This window comes from Lynx rufus, unplaced genomic scaffold, assembly GCF_022079265.1.
Source record: "Lynx rufus isolate CCGP_SWC_20201006 ecotype Redwood Valley unplaced genomic scaffold, mLynRuf1.p SCAF_11, whole genome shotgun sequence".
Taxonomy (NCBI): domain Eukaryota; kingdom Metazoa; phylum Chordata; class Mammalia; order Carnivora; family Felidae; genus Lynx; species Lynx rufus.
This window is the reverse complement of record NW_025814825.1, coordinates 53257145-53276845: the sequence shown is the minus strand read 5'-3', so window position 1 is coordinate 53276845 and position 19701 is coordinate 53257145. Positions and strand designations below refer to the sequence as shown.

Below are 19701 nucleotides of genomic sequence, written 5' to 3'. Positions count from 1 at the left end.
GAATGTGGCAATATTCTTGGCATGGGGGATAAAACAGTGAACTGAAAAGGTTCCTAGAAAGTAGATTAGTGGTGATCTAGTGCTGGGGAGTGGGGAAGAGAATGGGGAGTGACTGCTCTTGGGTACAGGTTTATTTTATGGAATAATAAAATGTTCTAAAATTACTATTGTAGTTTCACAACTGTAAGTATAGTTTAAAAACCATTAAATCATGTACTTTAAACTGGCAAAGTTTGTAGTATATAAGTTATATCTTGATAAAGCTGTTAATATAAAAAGTGAAAAAAACACAGGGAAAATTCTGTCTCTGCCCTTCTGGACCTTACATTCCAGGACAACGCTGTCCAGCAGGACTTCCTGCAATGATAGAAAAATTCTACATATTTACCATTCAACACAGTAGCCACTCAGCACATGTGGCTATCGAGCACTTGAAATATAGTCAGTGCAACAAAGGAACTGAACCTTTAAAATTTAATTTTAACTAATGGCTATATGTGGCTAGTAACTTCCATAGTGGACATGATTACAAAAAGAGGAAAGACAATACACAAATAGCAAATAAATGTGTAAAGTGATAAAACACACATAGAGCGGGGAAGAAGACAGCGCTCTCCAGCACTCTGATATATATCTACAGAAATATGTCAGGTGTATATATGTATATAAACATACATGAACATAGTGCCTATACGTGTCTATGTGTGATAGACATGTAAATACTTAGATATGAGCAATTAAAAGTAGGAAGAATTTTTTATCCTTCTATAATCTTCCTAAGTTATTGTAAAAAATAAATTTAAAAACTGCTTTTGAGATCATTCCACAAGTTGAAAAAAATACTTTTTAAATTGTACATATACAGCATTATTTGAGTTTCTTTCCTATAATAGTGATTCTTACCATTTTGAGATCTGAGATCACTTTTGAGAATCTTGTAAAAGCTAACCACACCCTGACTACAAAAATTCATATAAATAATATTTTGTATAAAAATCTGAGGATTCACCAACCACTCACAGCCCATCTGAGAACCAGACATCAAAAGTTCCTATTACTATACACATTCAAATAATCAACAAGCTTGGAGACAAAATATTATTCCATCATAGAGAACTGTTTGACAAGCTTAGACTTTTCTTTTGCCATCCCTGTCTACTATAAAACACACCCATTCATATTAACTTTGTAAAGAACAAGTTAAGAACTATGTATAACATTCTCTTTTCACTGAAAAAGGAAAAAGACATGACTGAGAAACTGAAAGAAATAGGCAAAACTTTAGAAAAGCTACAAGAATCTCAACTTGGTCCTGTAAAGAGTATGTAACTCAACCTCCCTAAGCCTCAGTTTCCTTGTGTGTAAAACAGTTATAACAATACTACTTATTTCACAAAATTGTTTTAAAAACGCAATGACGTAAAATTTATCAAGTGTTCAGTAAAGCAGCAAGACAAATCCATGTAAATTTCATGGCACACTGGCAGAAATAGGTCTCAAACACATTATCAGTTTGGTACCACTCATGATCTTAGGCAACCGCTATGCTACCCAGAAATTCAGAAGATCATGAGTTTATAATTAAGGAGAAACTTACTGAATTGTAAAAGATGACTTGATATGGATAAAGAGCCAGACAGACATGATTTGGCAATTCACCTGTCACTTAGTAGCTATCAGACTTTGCATACATAACTACTTCAGGTCTTTCATTCTCTGTTCCCACTGTAAAATGAGAACAGCAGTATCTACCTCACAGGATTTTCATCAGCCATAACACACACACACACACACACGTATACATATATACATACATATAAAGGTTTTCCATCACATTATAGTACTTTTCCCCTAAACTCATAATTTAAGCTTGAAATGCTAGTTTAATTGCTGTCAATATTATTCTTATATGAAATAAAACAATATATTGAATTCTCTTGGAAAAATTCATTATTAGCATAATTATATTGTCAAAAAGTCCAAATGAAGCCTGACATTAAACTTAACATATCAAGACATGGAAAATGCTCTTAAATGTTCTGTTTTTTTATGGACACAGAGAATCAACTTGAATGTTTCTAATTTACACAGTGCTTTTTTTAAAAAAACACGCTTATATTTTACCTATAAAAATAGTAAGTACCTTCCCCTCCCCACTGGGAGAGAAAGCGGAGGTGGGGTCCCTTCAGTGAGACCTGCCCTGCACTAAACCAATACCAGCAAAGAGGCAGCACCCCTGCACCTCATCACTGGAGTTTGGACCATCCCCGCCCTGCACTAAGCAAATGCTGGCAGAGTCGGCACCCCCCACCCTCCTAACTAGAAAACAGAAACAGATTACAAAGATGAAGATGGTGAAAAAGGAGATCTTTCAAATCTTCTGTATGAAGTCCTGGGTACACCCTCAGGCAGCCCATACGTGAAACAGATCTGAATCAACAAAACAAAAACTTTTAGAATTTAACCGTGGTATGGAATATCATCCGTATCTCGGAATGGCAGCAGATGAGTAAGGCAGAACAGAATAGTACAACCAAGGCTCTGGAAACTAAACTGGCATTCAAATCTCAGCACAAAAATGGATCATCACACTCCTAGGTACATACTCAAGAGAAATAAAAACACATGTCCACACAAAAAATTGGTACAAAAAATTCATGGCAGCATTATTCATAATGGTCAAAAGGTAGAAACAACTCAAATGTCCAACAACTGATGACTGGATTAACAAAATGTAGAATGTCAATAGAATGGAGTATTATTCAGCAATAAAAAAAATAGACACATGCTACATGAATGAAACTTCAAAACATGCTAAGTGAAAAAAGCCCGTGACAAAAGACTGGAATCACTACATTGATTCCATTTATACAACATGTCCACAGTAGGCAAGTTCACAGAGACAGAAAGTAAATTAGTGGCTATCCAGATTAGTGGAGTTGGCAGGAAGGGGAAATATGGAGTGAGTGCTGATGAAAATGGGGTTTCTTTAGGGGGTGATATAAAAAAGTTCTAAAATTAGATAATGGTAATGGTTGCATCACTCTCCAAATATCCTAAAAACAAATGAACCATTTAAAAATATGAATAGTATGGCATATAAGTTACAACTCAATAATTGTTATATAAATAATAAAAAGTGAATGTCATGTATGCTGAACCAAAACAAGTTGACAGCCTCCTACAACATAACATTTAGTGTATGCAGAATCTCATGCACAATACTCAAAATATCCAGGATATAATCCAAAATTACTTGCCATACCAAGAAACAAAAAAATCTCAACTCATTTGAGAAAAATATGATCAGAGGTACCATCACTGATATGGCAAAGATGCTGAAAATTGTCTGTGAAGAATCTTAAAGCAGGTATCAGAAAAATGGCACAAGCAGCTGCAGACACTTTCAAAACAAATATAAAAATAAAAGTCTCAAGCAAAGAAACAGAAGACATAAAGAATGAAATGGAAAATGTAATCGTTGGGGGCGGGGGGGGGGGGTGCAGCCCCTGGGTGACTCAGTCAGTTAAGTGTCCAACTCTTGATTTCAGCTCAGGTCATGATCTCACAGTTCCTGAGATCAAGCCCTGCATTTGGCTCTGCACTGATGGCACGAAGCCTGCTTGGGATTCTGTCTCTCTCTCCTTGCCCTTCCCCTGCTTGTGCATGTTCTCTCAAAATAAATAAATAAATTTTTAGAAAAAGAAAATATAATAAATGAAACTTTCTATACCAACTCACAAGATGGGCCCAACAGCAGAATGAAGAGGATAGAGGAAACAATCAGGGAACGTATAGATAAATAAAAGTTATCCAACCTGAACAGAAAGGAAACAGTCTGAACAGAACTTCAGTGACCAAGAAGTCAATAAGAAAAGATGTAACATCTGTTTCTTTGGCGTCACAGGAAAGAAGAAAGAGTGTGAAAATGAAAAAAATACTTGAAGAAATGATAACAAAAATTTTACAAATTCTGAAAAATATATAAAGATACAGAGCAAGAAGCAGAGCAAATAACAAGATAAACTTAAGAAATTTGATACCCATACACATCATAATCAAATTTCCGAAAACTGAAGAGGAAAAAAGAAAGCCAGAGGAAAATTACACATTAGCTGCAGAACAACCATTTGAATGACAACAGATTCCTCATCAGAAACCTTAGAGTCACTGTTTTAAATACTTTAGCTCTCAAAAAAGAGATATGACCAAATTTGTGTTCTATAAAGCAAACTCTGCAGCAATAAAGAAGAGATTAGCAAGGGAAAAATTAGAAGCAAAGAGATCAGTTAAAGAGCTACCGTAACAACCCAGTAGAGAAAAATTCAGGATTTAACTAAAACAATGGCCATAGAGATGAAAAGGATGACAAAGCTTGAGAATGGCAGCATCACATACGTGTACAGATGGACTTACAGAAAAAACTGTCTTTGCGGCACCTGGGTGGCTCAGTCGATTGGATATCCGACTTTGGCTCAGGTCATGATCTCACAGTTTGTGAGTTTGAGCCCCACGTCGGGCTCTGTGCTGATAGCTCAGAGCCTGGAGCCTGCTTCCAATTCTGTGTGTGTGTCTCTCTCTGCCCACCATCCCCCACCCCCCACTTGTGTTCTGTCTGTCTCTCAAAAATAAATAAATATAAAAAAAATTTTTTTTTAATAAACTGTCTTACCAGCAAGAATGACTGGGTGGTGCCCCTGCAAACCAGAGTATGGAAGCTGTCACAAGGAAGAGAAAGCTGAAGACAGAAATACCCTAATTCTGTGTATGAACCCACACAAGATTCAGGCTTAATCTGAGCAGCTCATATGAGGAACAGACCCAACAGCAGCTTACTAAAGTTTCTCAGAACTGAATTAAAACTTAAAACACTGCACAAGTCTCAGACTAATCCATGAATGCCATGTGTACATTCAGATCCAAAAGCTTTGAAAACAGAACTGAGATTAGAATGACTGCCCTCAGAATGCATGACAAAGAATTAGCTATTAGAACCTTATGGCTTACTAAATAAAATTAACAAGTAAATAGATCAATAAATCAACATTCCCCAGAACATAACAAGATCCATAACCTATACAACATAATATTCAGGATGCCAAGAATAAATCCAAAAATCACTGAGCATGCAAAGAACTAGGAAAATGTAAACAATTCTCAAGGGAAAAGAGAATGGATGTCAATCCTGAGACGATCCAAACATTTGCATCATCAGACAGACATTAACTATTATAACTAGACTCCACAAGGCAAAAGTAAGGACACTAAAATAAAATGAAAAGAGAAAAATTCTCAACAGGGAAATATAAATCATAAAAAAGAACAAAATGGAAATGCTAAGACTGAAAAATACATCTTAAATTTTTAAAAGTGACTGGATGGGTTCAAAAGCAAAATGGAGATGAGAGAAGCAACAGTCAGTGAAGTTAATAATAGTTCAAAAGAAATAATACAATCTGAAAAAAGAGAAAAGTTAAAAAAAAAATCAGAACCTCAACAAACTGTGGAGCTAAATCAAAAACCTAACATTAGTGTCACTGAGGTCCCAGAAAAAGAAACAAGATTACTGAAAAAATATGTTAAAAAAAATAATTTTTTAAAATCCCATTTTGGGGGCGCCTGGGTGGCACAGTGGGTTAAGCGTCCGACTTCAGCCAGGTCACGATCTCGCGGTCCGTGAGTTCGAGCCCCGCGTCAGGCTCTGGGCTGATGGCTCAGAGCCTGGAGCCTGTTTCCGATTCTGTGTCTCCCTCTCTCTCTGCCCCTCCCCCGTTCATGCTCTGTCTCTCTCTGTCCCCAAAAAAATAAATAAACGTTGAAAAAAAAATTAAAAAAAATAATAAAATCCCATTTTGGTGAAACACATAAATATAAATTCAAGAAGCTGTAAAGAAATTTAAGCTTTAAAGAAAATTTAAAGCAATTTAAATTTACCCACAGTAAATTTAAAGAAAGCTACATTGAGATACATCATAATCTGAACTACTTAAAACAAAAAATGTAGAAAAATCTTGAAAGCAGCTAGAGAAAAATGACATTATACATAAAACAAAAGCAATTAGAACCACTGCAGACTTCCCACCAGAAAACATGGAAGGCCAGAAAAGAATTGAGCAACGTATTTAAAGAGGGGCGCTTGGCTGGCTCAGTCAGTAGAGTGTGCAACTCTTGATCTCGGGGTGGTGAGTTTGAGCCCCATGTTAGCTGTAGACATTACTTAAAAATAAAAAATCTTTAAAATAAATAAAAAATAAAATGTTGAAAAGAAAGAACTGACCACCTAGAATTCTATACCTGCAAAAACATCCCTCACAAAAGGGGTCAATATAAAGGTATTATTTTAGCCCAAAAAAATTTTTAAGAAAATACATCAGCAACAGTCATGTTTGAAAAGAAATACAAACAAGAAAAAAGAAAAAGAAAAAGAAAAAAGAAAAGAAAAGAAAGAAAGAAAAGAAAAGTGGTTCATACTAAAGGAAAATGACCCTAAGAGGAAATTTCTATCTAGAGATAAGCAAAAAGCAAAAGAGCGAGCAGATGTCCAAGAAAATATAAAGGACAACATTTCCCCTCAAGTTCTTTATAATATGTATATTGCTGAAAGCAAAATTTACAATTTTATCTAATGAGGTTTGCCAAACAAGCACATTTGATGTATATGACAATTATAGCAAAGGTGAGTGGGGATGGATAAGTGGACAAACATAGTTCTAAAACTTAATTTTACCTGAAGTAAAATAATTCTAACTCTGAATAGATTACAAAAAGGTAGGTATGCATATTGTAGTCACTAGCATACTAGCATAACCACTGAAAAACAATACAAAGACATAAAAAGTGATTATTTGATTGGATTGAAATATATATATATATATATATATATATATTTATATAAAATAGAGTGGCTATTAATATCAAAGTAGACTTCAAAGCAGAAACAATTACCAAAGAGGCAGGAAATGATACTATGATGAATGGATCAGTTCACCAAAAAAACATAGCAGTTCTAATTGTATATGCACCCACCAAAAAAGCTTCAAAACAAAAACAAAACTAACAGAAGTGAAAGGAAACAGATCCATAATTACAGTTGGAGACTTCAACACTCTTCTTTCAGTGACCAACAGAACCAGACAGAATATCTAGGAAGGATATACATATCTAAACAATATCAACAACCAACTTGACCCAACTGACATTTCTATAACATTCCACTCAAGAGAATTATTTTCAACTGCACATATTAATATTCACCACAATACACCATATTTTTTCCAGACACAAGTCTTAACAAATTTATAAGGACTGATATCATACAAGGTATGTTCTTTGAACATAATGGAATTTAACTAGAAATAAATAACAGAAAAACCTTTGATAAATCCTCAAATATCTGAAAATTTAAAAAATTGCTCACATAAGCCAAAAAAGATGTCTAAAGGAAAACTGGAAAATATATTGAACTGAATAAAACAAAAGCACTACATAACAATATGTGAGATGCAGCTAAAGCAGTGCTTAGAAGAACACATATAGCATTAAAATGCTTTTATTAGAAAGGGAAAAAACCTTTCAAATTAACAATCTAAGCTTTTCATCTTAGGAAATTAGAATAAGAAAAGCAAATTAAAACCAAAGGAAACAGCATTCAATGAAAGTGAAAACAACAACAAAAGAAAAAAATAGTGGAAATCAATGAAACCAAACATATTCTTTGAAAAGATCATTAACATCAATAGTTACATAGACAGACTAAGCAAGAAAAAAGAAAATGTAAACTACCAGTATCAGAAATAGAAGAAATATTACTAAAGACTCCACAGACTCTAAAAGGATAATAAGGGAGTATTATACACAATTTTAAGCCCACAAATTTGAAAACTTAGATGAAATGGTCCATCTAAGACAACCTACTAAAACTCATTCAAAAAGAAATCAATGAAATGAATGTCCCTACATCTATTTTAAAATCTCAATTCAGGGGTGCCTGGGTGGCTCAGTCGGTTAAGCATCCGACTCTTGATTTCATCTCAGGTCATGATCTGACAGTTCACGAATTCAAGCCCTAAGACAGGCTCTGGACTGATAGTGCTGAACCTTCTTGGGATTCTCTCTCCCTCTCTGTCCCTCCCCCCTTCTCTCTCTCTCTCTCTCTCAAAAATCAATAAATAAACTTTAAAAAATTGAAATCATAGTTGCAAGCCTTTCCACAGAAAATCTCAGGTCCAGCTGGCATCACTGATGAATTTTACCAACATTTGAGAAAAAAGTAATACCAGTCCTACATAAATTCTTCCAGAAAACAGAAGAGGGGGCAATTTCTAATTAATTTTATAGGGCTACCATTATCATAAGAAAAGCCATTAAAGAAAATTACAAAGCAGTATCTTTTGAGAATACAGAAGCAAAAATCCTCAACAAAACAGCAAATCAAATACACCAATATACAAAAATTACAATATATTGTGACCAAGTGGGGATTATCCCATAAATTATATTTATATAATTATAAAGGAAGAAGTAAAATGGTCTCCATGCACAGATAACCTAATTGTCTATGTAGAAAATTCCAAGGAATCTATATAAGAAAAGCTACTAAAACTAAGTGGGTTTAGCAACATTGCAGGATACAAAGTCAACATCATTCATCATCAGAGACACACAAATCAAAACCACAATGAGATACCACCTCACACCTGTCAGAATGGCTAAAATTAACAATTCAGGAAAAAACAGGTGTTGACAAGGATGCAGAGAAAAAGGAGTCCCTTTGTACTGTTGGTGGGAATGCAAACTGGTGCAGCCACTCCGGAAAACAGTATGGAGATTTCTCAAAAAATCAAAAATAGAAATACACTAAGGACTAGCAATTGCACTACTAGATATTTACACAAAGGATAGAAAAATGCTAATTCAAAGGGGCACATGAACCCCAATGTTTATAGCAGTGCTATCAACAATAGCCAAATTGGGACACCTGGGTGGCTCAGTCAGTTAAGCGTCCAACCTCGGCTCAGGTCATGATCTCAGTTCATGAGTTCAAGCCCGGCATCAGGCTCTCTGCTGTCAGTACTTTGCCCACTTCAGATCCTCTGTCTCCCTCTCTCTCTCTCTGCCTCTGCCTCTCTTTCTCTCTCTCAAAAAATAAATAAACATTTACAAAACAGCCAAATTATAGAAACGCCCAGTGGCCATCAATCGATGAATGAATAAAGAACATATGGTATGTATGTATGTATGTATACATGTGTGTGTACACATACACTATGGAATACTACTCGGCAATCAAAAAGAATGAAATCCTGCCATTTGCAACAACATGGATCGAACTAGAGTGTGAAATAAGTCAGGCAGAGAAAGACAACTATCATATGATTTCACTCATATGTGGAATTTAAGAAACACAGATGAACATAGGGGAAGAGAAGGAAAAATAAGATAAAAACAGAGAGGGAGGCAAACCATAAGAGACCCTTAAATACAGAGAAACAAACTGAGGGTTGCTGGAGGGACGTTGAGTGGGGGGATGGCTAAATGGGTGATGGGCATTAAGGAGGGCACTTGTTGGGATAAACAATGGGTGTTAAATCTAAGTGATGAATCACTGGGTCCTACTACTGAAACCAATATTATACTGTATGTTAACTAACTTGAATTTAAATAAAATTTTAAAAACTCAATTGTATTCCCACATAATAAAAATGATCAAATGGAAACAAACTGAAAGAAATAACACCAATTACAATAGCATCAAAGAACAAAAACTATTTGGGTATAAATCTAACAAAATACATGTAGGATCTATACCTAATAACTACAAAACAGTGATGCAAGAAATAAATGAACACCTAAATAAATGAAGAAATATATCATGTTGGTGGACTGGAGAAGCCAGTATTGTTTAGATGTCAGTTCTTCCCAAAATGATCCCAAGTCAACAAAAACCCACTCAGTAGGATTTTTTTTTTGAATTGACAAACTGATTCTAATATGTGGAAAAGCAAATAACTGAAAAAGCTAGATGAGTTTTCAAAAATAAAAAGTTATAGGAATCTATCTAATTTCAAGAATTACTGTAAAGCAACAATAGTCAAAAAAAGAGAGAGACTCTCAAAAGGACAGACACATACACATGGATCAAAGGAACAGAACATAGTCAAGAAACAGATACAGACATAGAGATACCCAATTGATTTTTAACAAAGGTACAAAGACATCAATGAAAAAAGGATCATCTTTTCAACAGTCATCTCATAATGAAAAAGGGGTCAATTTATCAAAAGGAATTCTATGCACTTAATAACAGAGCTTCAAAATACATGAGGCAAAACAGATAAGACTACAGGGGTAAAAAAGATAAATGCAAAATTATAACTGAAGATTTTAATACCACTCTCCCAATAACTGATAGAAATAGGCAGAAAATCAAAGGTTTCAGAAAACTTGAACAAAACTGTGAATCAACTCAATCTCTACCCACCATACACATTCTTTTCACATGCACAAGGAATGTTTACCATGATGGACAATATTCTGGAAAATAAATCTTAACAAATTCTAGTTATACAGTCATATATATACATATATTACTTAAATTGAACCTGTAGTTATATATGTTAAATCAAATGAAGGCAACATCAAATGAAAGCAATATAATTCATAATATCAACAAATAGAAAAATGATATGATCACCTCAATAGATGCAGAAAAAGTATTCAACACAATCCAATATCCATCCCAATAAAAACTCTCAGCAAACTAGGAACAGAAAAAAGCATGCTCAATGCAATAAAAGAGATTTACAAAAAATTTGCAGATAACATCATATTAATGGTTACAGATTAAATATTGTCCCCCTAAATCAGGAATGACATACAGTTGACCCCTGCCACCACATGTATAGATCACTGCAATGGAGATTCTAGGCAGTGAAATAAGGCAAGAAAATAAAAGGCATCCAGATTGCAAATGAAGGAGTAAAGGTATCTTTGTTTGCAAACAACATAATCATCTATTCAAAATATCATAAGGAATCTATAGAAATCTACTACAACTAATGAGCTTAGTAAGAATGAAAGACACAAGATTAACTTAAAAAAAACCAGTTGTATTTCCATATAATAGCAACAATCAGAAATTAAAAGTAAAAATATATATAGTTTATAACAGCATCCAAAAATGTGAAATATTCAGGGAAAAACTGACAAGTGTTGTAAGAACCGTTCAGTAAAAATTTTTAAATTTTGCTGAGAGATTAAAGAAGACCTAAATAAAAGGAGAGATATACCATGTTCATGAGTCAGAAAAAATATTAATAAGAGGTCAATTGTCCCCCCAAACTGGTCTGTAACTTCAATACAATCCCAAGTAAAATCTCTGCAGACTTTTTTGAAGAAATGGGCAAGATGATTCTGAAATTCATAAGGAAATTAAAAGAAGCTGGAATAGCCAAAATAATTGAAAAAAGGGCAAAACTGAAGGACTTAATATTTGCTGAGTTCAAGACTTATAAAGCTACAATAACCAAGATATTATTGTCCTGACATACAAACAGACAAAGAGATCAATGGAACAGAGTAGAATCCACAAATAAACACACAAATATATGAACAACTGGTTTTGGCAAAGATATAAAGCTACTTATCAGAGAAAGGATAGTCTTCTTAAAATGGTCCCGGAACAACTGAATTTCTATATGTAAAAAAAGAAAGAAAGAAAGAATTGAGATCCCCACCTCTCACCATATGCAGAAATTAACTCAAACTATAAAACTAAATGTAAAGTCTAAAACTACAAAACTTCTAGAAAAAAATTCAAGAGGAATTATAAGCCAGGCAAAGGTCTCAGAGATATAACACCAAAAATGTAACGCCTAAAAGAAAGAAATGAATTCATCAAATTTAAAGCTTGTGTTCTTTGGGGCACGTGGGTGGCTCAGTCAGTTTAAGCGTCTGACTTTGGCTCAGGTCATGATCTCATGGCTCGTGGGTTTGAGCCCCTCATCAGGCTCTGCACTAACAGCTCAGAGCCTGGAGCCTGCTTCAGATTGTGTCTCTCCTCCCCCACTTGTGTTTTCTCTCTCTTTTTCTCTCTCCCTCTCCCTCTCTCCCCCCTCAAAAATAAATAAGTTAACGTTTTTTTAAAAAATGGTTAACATGGGGCGCCTGGGTGGCGCAGTCGGTTAAGCGTCCGACTTCAGCCAGGTCACGATCTCGCGGTCCGGGAGTTCGAGCCCGGCGTCAGGCTCTGGGCTGATGGCTCGGAGCCTGGAGCCTGTTTCCGATTCTGTGTCTCCCTCTCTCTCTGCCCCTCCCCCGTTCATGCTCTGTCTCTCTCTGTCCCAAAAATAAATAAACGTTGAAAAAAAAATAAATAAATAAATAAAATAAATTAAAAAAATAAAAAATGGTTAACACTTGTGTTCTTTGAAAACAAATTCTCTGTTCAGAGAATAAAAAGACAAGCCCCAGCCAAGAAAAAAACATTTGCAAATGAAATATCTGATATGGAACTAATATCCAGAATGTGTAAAAAACTCATAAAAATCAGTAACAAAAATGTTTTTAAATGTGCAAGTTTTGAACAGATACCTCTCCAAAGAAGATATACAGATGGCAAGTAAGCACATGACAAGATGCTCAACACCATTAGTCATTAGAAAAATGCAAATTAAACCACAATGACATATCACTACATACAAATTAGAACTGCCAAAATTTAAAAGACTGACCACACCAAGTGTTGGTGAGACTGTGAATTAAATAGAAGATTCCTACACTGCTGGTGGGAATGTAAATAATAGAACCACTCTGGAAAACAGTTTGTCAGTTTGTTGAAAAGGTAAACATGTATCTGCTATGTGAACCAGTCATTCCATTCTTCAGTGTTTACCCAAGACAAATGAAAGCATATGTCCATATAAAGACTTCTGCATAAAAGATTATACCAACTTTATACAGAATAGACAAAAACTAGAAACAACCTACATGCCCTTCTGTGGGTGAAAAACAAATTGTGGTATATCCATACATCAGAATACTACTCAGCAATTAAAAGGAATAAACTTCTGATACACCATTAATGAATCTCAAAATAAATAAGCTGTGTGAATAAAGCCAGACAAAAAGAATACACAATGTATAATTTCACTTATATAAAATTCTAAAAAATCCAACAAGTCTATAGTGACAGAAAGCAACTCAGTAATTGCCTAGGGATAGGGAGAAGCAGCAGGAAGGAGAGGGAAGGATTACGAAGGGGCACATGGAACTTTTGGGTGTGAAGGATATTTTTATGATTATGATTATGGTGATAGTTTCAGAGACAAAACTTTTTAAATTTTATAATTTATTGCATGTCAACTATACCTCAATAAAGGTCTTAAAAATAATGAAAAAACTTATAATTCCAATTAAATAATTCCTTTTGAAAGTAATAAAAAGGAAAAAGACTGCTGTAAGAGTGTATAATAAGGGGGCACAGTTTGACAAGTCAGAAAAGCCTCCTTTAGGTACTAGTGTAAGCTAAGATTTAAAAGATGTCTAGTAATCAGCCAACCAAAGACCAGACAGGAAAGAGAATAAAGACAAGTACAGAAAGAAAGAAAAAACAAAAAAAACAAAAAAAACAGGAGCAGAGTCAAATCTGCAGACAGGTGGTCTTGAAAACCATGCTACTACAAATAACTTACTTTATCAATTTAGGATCTTAGAAATATTCTGTTTAGACTGTTTTAAATTTATACTGTGTAACTGTATGTTTTAATAATATAAAGAATGCATGGATATAAATTACATATTATAACCTTAGTTTAAAATAAAGAAGACTGTTACCAGAAAGGAAGGGGAGTTGGGCTGGGAATTAAGGAGTACACTTACTGCAATGTCACTGGGTGTTGTATGAAGTGTTGAATCACTATATTGTATACCTGAAACTATTATTACACTGTATGGTAACTAACTGCAACTTAAATAAAAACTTAAAAAAAACTTATGGGTGAAAGCATTAAAAAATTCAAGGAAGGAAGGAAAGGAAAGAAGGAGGGAGAAAGAGGTCAGAGAGTATTGGGTGCACCTTCAGTGTTACTGACAGTTTCTCTACTATTAATAAAAAAGATTCCAAATATGTGTTTAAAAGTAGTTAAGAAAACATATTTACATAATTAACCCTGCCCCTTTCTGTTCATAACAGCAAAGAAATTCTTAACAGTATATCTTCATTTTGCTGTCACCAGAAATAGAATACTTCTATTATAAATATGAGAATTTCAGTATCCACATTTGACTAACCTAAGAGTTTAAAAAAAAAAATCTATGTACAGTGGCCACCTGGGTGGCTCAGTCAGTTAAGCATCCAAATCTTGATTTCGACTCAGGTAATGATCTCACAATTCGTGAGATCGAGCCCCATGTCGGGCTCTGCACTGACAGCACAGAGCCTGCCTGGGATTCTCTCTCTCTCTCTCTCTCTCTCTCTCTCTCCCTCTCCCTCTCTCTCTCTCTGTCCCTTCCCCTCGCTCACTCTGTCTCCCTCCCTTTCTCAAAAGAAATAAAAATTTTCTATAAATATGTACACATTAAACATATAAGATGTAATAGATTTTAGAAAAATACCCAATAAATGTGTTTTAATAAATTTACATTTAGAAATTGTTCTTAATATAATGAAATATTTTCCAATCTCAGAGCATTAATTTAGGTTTTATATAGAAATTAGAAGTCATAGGCCCCTAAGTCACATTAACAAGAAAATGTCCAAGTCTGATCACAAAATACAAATTTATATAAATATAAATCTCAACTATTCTACAGAAATAATTCTAAAGAACTGGTTTCTAAAAGAGAATGCCATTCATTTTGGTAAAGTTTGCAGCAAATTGTTTTCTGAACTAATGTTCTACTAAGCTACTCAAGTAACTATTACTCAAATTAGCATGTATCATATCCTTATGTTTCAAATTGGCACGGTCCTGATTCTCAGTCCTAAACATTTCAGCCTAGCTTTAGTCAAAGATCAGTATTCATTTCATTATACCTCTGTGAGAAATCGCTTGTAATTCTATGTGTTTTATTCTATTCAAATGGAAACAGATAAAAGACTACAATCAATGCTTAAAGAAGTACCACTTTTGATACATTTCCTTCTGCACTCCGCCCCCTCCCCCAACATTAATCTTTCATTCTAAAGAACCATTTGAGGAAAACACTCATTCTCAGTAAAATCCCTACAGTAGGGGAAAAAAAAAAAAAAAAACACCTAAGTTATCATGAAGCCAGCCAATTAATTTTGACACCTGCTTACCAAGATTGATCATTTTTGATATGTTTTCTACGTTGCTATCCTTCAGTTTAGTAAAAGATTTTCAAGATAATTAATGAAGTGAGAATTTCCAGTTAAAGTCTTTCCCACTACATTATTACTTCAAATGCTGAATAAAATAAGCCACCAAACTTCAAACAAACCTTTCTTAGCTTAGCATATACTCTACCAGGAAGAATTCCCATCTTCTAAATTGATTCTTCCCTTTAACATTAACTACCACGTTTTACCCCTAAGAGTATACATAAAACACAGAGTAGTGCCAGTTGTATTTATCTAATTAATAGCTTGTATTCCACAGAGAAATGAAAAAGTACTTACCAATACAGTACAATGAATCATATAACGACTTCAAAGAATTTATTTATATTCAATGATTAGTTCAGGGTTTGTTAATTAACTGTATTAAAGAAACTATTCCTTACTCACTAACATATTATGTTTATGAACATCATCTCCCCATGTTATTTAAGCTGGTTTAACTTGATCTGTGACCTTGCCTACTAACTGGGACAACATCTGCTAGCAAGGTTACAGGCTACGGACCTAGCTGATTAACAAGTTCCACTACTATAAAATGTATATAGAAGCTTCTCAGCACTACAGCAATCTTTGTCCTCTTTAGATAAATGGAGCAAATCCACCTACACAAAGGCCAAAATCCCTAAATCACATATGAATCAAGCAATCTTCCTATCTATTAATAGAAAGATGTAAAAAATTGATGCAGCTTTTTTCATTTTTGGCTGCCAGTTTATATGTTCAAGATTCTTGGTTGATAAAAAGGCTGGCTGAAATTGTCATAGCCCAAGTTTAAAAACACTTAAGTTAAAAAAAAAAAAAACGCTATGAACAAGCACAATTCAATAAGACATCTTTCCTTATCTTGAAGCACTTTTTAAAACTTTTAATTAGCACCTCTTCCCAATCAAAAAAGTACCAAACAAAACTATACTATTATACTAATTTGTGAAAGTAAGAAGTGAGAAAACATCTCAACCTATTGCCACAAATGAACGTCATACAGCTTCATTTTGAGATTTCACTTCCAAAAGCCTGCTGTAAATTTAAATAGGATCTACCTAAAATTAAAGTGTCCTTTAAAAAAAAATAGTTTCACAAGAGCTTTAAGGAACACTGTTTTAACTAGCAACAGTTAAAAAAAAAAAAAGGAAAATATGCTATATTTAAAACTCCCAGGACATTTTCCTAATAAAATAAAACTCCCAGGGCATTTTCCTATAACACATTAATAAGGTGGACAATATTCCTAGCTCTGCCTTAGAGACGGAGACATTTCACTTAGATTTTGCTATCATCCTGACAATAAATATCAGTAATCTACACAGTGTTATTTCAGAGCCACAAAACAGCCAGCAAACTTCACAGTAACCATCTAAGAAGTTGCCTTACTTAATGACTGTTACCTGCAGATTGTCAGGTGGCTACCCTAATGGCCTCAAGTATCTTGCTACTCCCCCGCACTCACCCATTTCTTTCCCTATCAGGCAGGAACGTAAAATTTATCCACCAATAGGGGGGAATGTGTCTTTACTATTGTAACGCAAACTCCTTAGGGCCTTGAGCTTCAGGAAAAAAGACGATGATGCTCTCACACAGCAGCTGATAGTGAAACAAACAGTTGGAAAAATCCATTACCTTCCCTATATTAAAGAGTCCAGATATTTCACCATTTTATGTAACCCAAAGTCACTCTTGTATTCTCAATTAAACCTGTCCTAGCAAATTCAACATAATATATTGGCTATAAGTAAACATTCTAGAGTTAAACTAGCTGATTCGGAATCATAATTCGGCCCTTACCACTGTGCAATCCTGGGCAAATTACTTAAACCCGTTGCCTCCAGTTATCTCTGTGAATCCGGCATAATAATTCTAGCAACTCACAGAGTTGTTGTGAGGAACAAACGAGATAATCCACGTCAGGCGCTTAACAGTGTTTGGCACAGAGTAACCCCATCATAAACTCTTTATTACTAAATAAACTAAAATGTTATCAACGGTTACCTCTAGAGAGAGCAGTAGGATGGGAGTAGAGGGACGTACTGGTAGACCATAACTTTTAACCTTTACATTTCTGCATTGATTGATTGTTTTGCATCGTCCAAGTATTTCAGGAGTTACTTGCACATTTTTCCATTAAAAACTAGTGACCTAACAAAATGGTGTTTGGCACCATAACTGAGTACGGAAATGCTGATGAGCAGGGGACCAGAAGTCGCTGCGGACATCTGGACCACGGAGAGAGCTTCGAGTGCCCAGAGGTCGGGGCTCCGCGCGGAGCCCAGCGCCCCGGGGGCTCCAGGGCTGCAGAGGGAGGCGAGGACCCCGCTCGCGGCGCGCGCCGCGGGTGGCGCCCAGCCGGGGGACCCGAGGCCGCCTGAGAACACGGGGAGGGGGGCGAAGGATGGGAGGGGGCGCGACCGGTGCGGGGCAGGGCTGAGATGCGGAGTCCGGCGAAGGCACTTACTTGAACCTGCCCTGGCAGTGCTGGCACTGGTCCCCCACCCAGCCCGGGTCGCAGAGGCAGGTGGAGTTGACACAGCGGCCCGAGAAGCAGGAGCCGGTCCTCTCGCACGGCTTGGACTGGGACACCTGCGCGTAGAGGGCCAGGTAGAGGAAGCCATAGCACAGCAGCCAGCTGTTCCCGTCCAGCAGCCAGGAGGCGCCACCACCACCACCACCGCCGCCGCCGCCGCCGCCGCCCGCCGGCCGAGCCCTCCACAGCCCCGGGGCCGCCGGCTGCGGGGGGCCAATGCGGGCCCGACCCCCCGGCTCCATCTTCCCTGGGGCCCCTGCCCGGCGGGGCTGCGCTCGCGGGCGCGGACAGCGATGTTCCAGGAGGGGAAATCCGGCCGGAGAAAACCGCGCCGCCGCCGCCGCCGCCGCCGCCGCCGCTTCTCCTCCTCCCCCTCACCGGCGCCTGCCCCAGTCCCGCTCCGCGGTCAGGAGGGACAGATCCCAGTCGCTGTCGCCTCCGTTCGGCTCCCTCCAGTCGCGCTGGAGCATCGCCTCTCGGTCTCCTGACCTTGTCCTCGGCGAGCCAAGCCCACTGCCGCGGCGCCCCGGGCCGGGCCGGAGGCGGAGAGCGGGCGGCGCGGGCGGCGAGGAGCGCTCCGGAGGGGACCTGCGGGAGGGGGAGGGGACCCCGCGCGCGGCCCCGCCTCGCCCGCGGCTCGCGCCAACTGCCTCGGCTCCAGCCCCGCGCGCCCGGTAGGGCGGGGGCCCGCGGGAGCCCCGAGGTGGGCGCGCCCAACGCGGGAGGGGGATCCGGGCAGCGGGGCTCAGCGCCGCACCGCCGGGCCGGCGGCCGGCGGCCCCCCAGCAGCTATCTTCTCCCCCCGTGCCGTCAGCCGGCCACCGGGGCTGCGACTGGAGCCCGCGGTGCGTTGGACCGCCCGCCCCCGCTCGCGCGTGCCCACGCTCCCCCCCCCCACGGACCCAGAGCCGTGGTCTCGCCCCGCCCTGACAGGGACCGGGGACTCCCCCGCGCGCGCCCACCCGGCGCGGCCCGCGAGCTGCGGGGAGACTGGCCCCCCAGGTGCGGCCCGCGTGCCCGCGCTGCCCTTCCCCTCCGTGCGCTGGGGGGCCGGGGGGGGGGGGGACCCGGCCCCACTCGCGCCACGCGCGCCCTGAGCCCCAGGAACGAAAAAGCAGCTCGGCCGGCTTCGCAGCTTCAGCAAAAAGAAGCCCTTCCCGTCGGCCGGCTACAGCTGCAAAAGTGCAGCGCTCTTCCCCCCGCGTTTCCCCTTCCTCCGCCCCATCCTCCTGCCTATTTCTTCTTTTTTTCTTAGAAAAACTCCCAACAACACACAAAGAGCTGAGCATGTGCAGCAGGCAGAAGGCTTAAAGGCACCGCAGTCCCACGCGCTGTGGGGTCCGCAGGAACTGGGAGGGGCGGGGGCTAGGGGCCGGCGAGGGTCGCGGAGCCGCTGCCGCGGAGGGACTTCTCAGAGGGGGAGCCATTTCTTCCACGGACACGGTGACTCCCCCGCCCCCAACAAAGAGCGGCGAGGCTCTGAGCCCTGGGCGCGCCACCCCTGCCCCGTGCTGCCTCGGAACCCCAGGTATCTCCTTTTCTGCTTGTCAGTGTTTCCTCCTCCATCTGGGACAATACTGTGCCTTGAAAAATATTGCAACATCGGGGCTTCCCCCCCCCCCTTCAGAAGGGAAGAGATGATGCCCAGAAAAGAGCCGTTTTCCTCTCTCAGCGACCGTCTTTCCTCGTTTAGGTGACTTTCCAAGATTTGATAGCATATGCTGAAATTTTTGCTTTGTACTTTCGTGCCTTCTCTAAACAGCCTATTTCAAACCCTTGAGAAAGGAAGCCGAACCCAAAATTGCAGCCATGTATACTCGAG

The 19701-nt window shown here is 38.5% G+C and overlaps 1 protein-coding gene across 2 annotated transcripts in view; it reads right to left on the bottom strand.

The window, feature by feature from the left end:
- ATRNL1 (attractin like 1) overlaps positions 1-18343 on the bottom strand; it is a 779266-nt gene extending 760923 nt beyond the window's left edge. For both annotated transcript variants that reach the window (XM_047073493.1, XM_047073492.1), the window contains exon 1: positions 17811-18343. In XM_047073493.1, coding sequence (XP_046929449.1) covers positions 17811-18121 — 311 coding nt within the window. In that variant the 5' untranslated portion in view covers positions 18122-18343. The remainder of the gene's footprint in view (positions 1-17810) is intronic.
- Positions 18344-19701: the final 1358 nt, after the last annotated feature.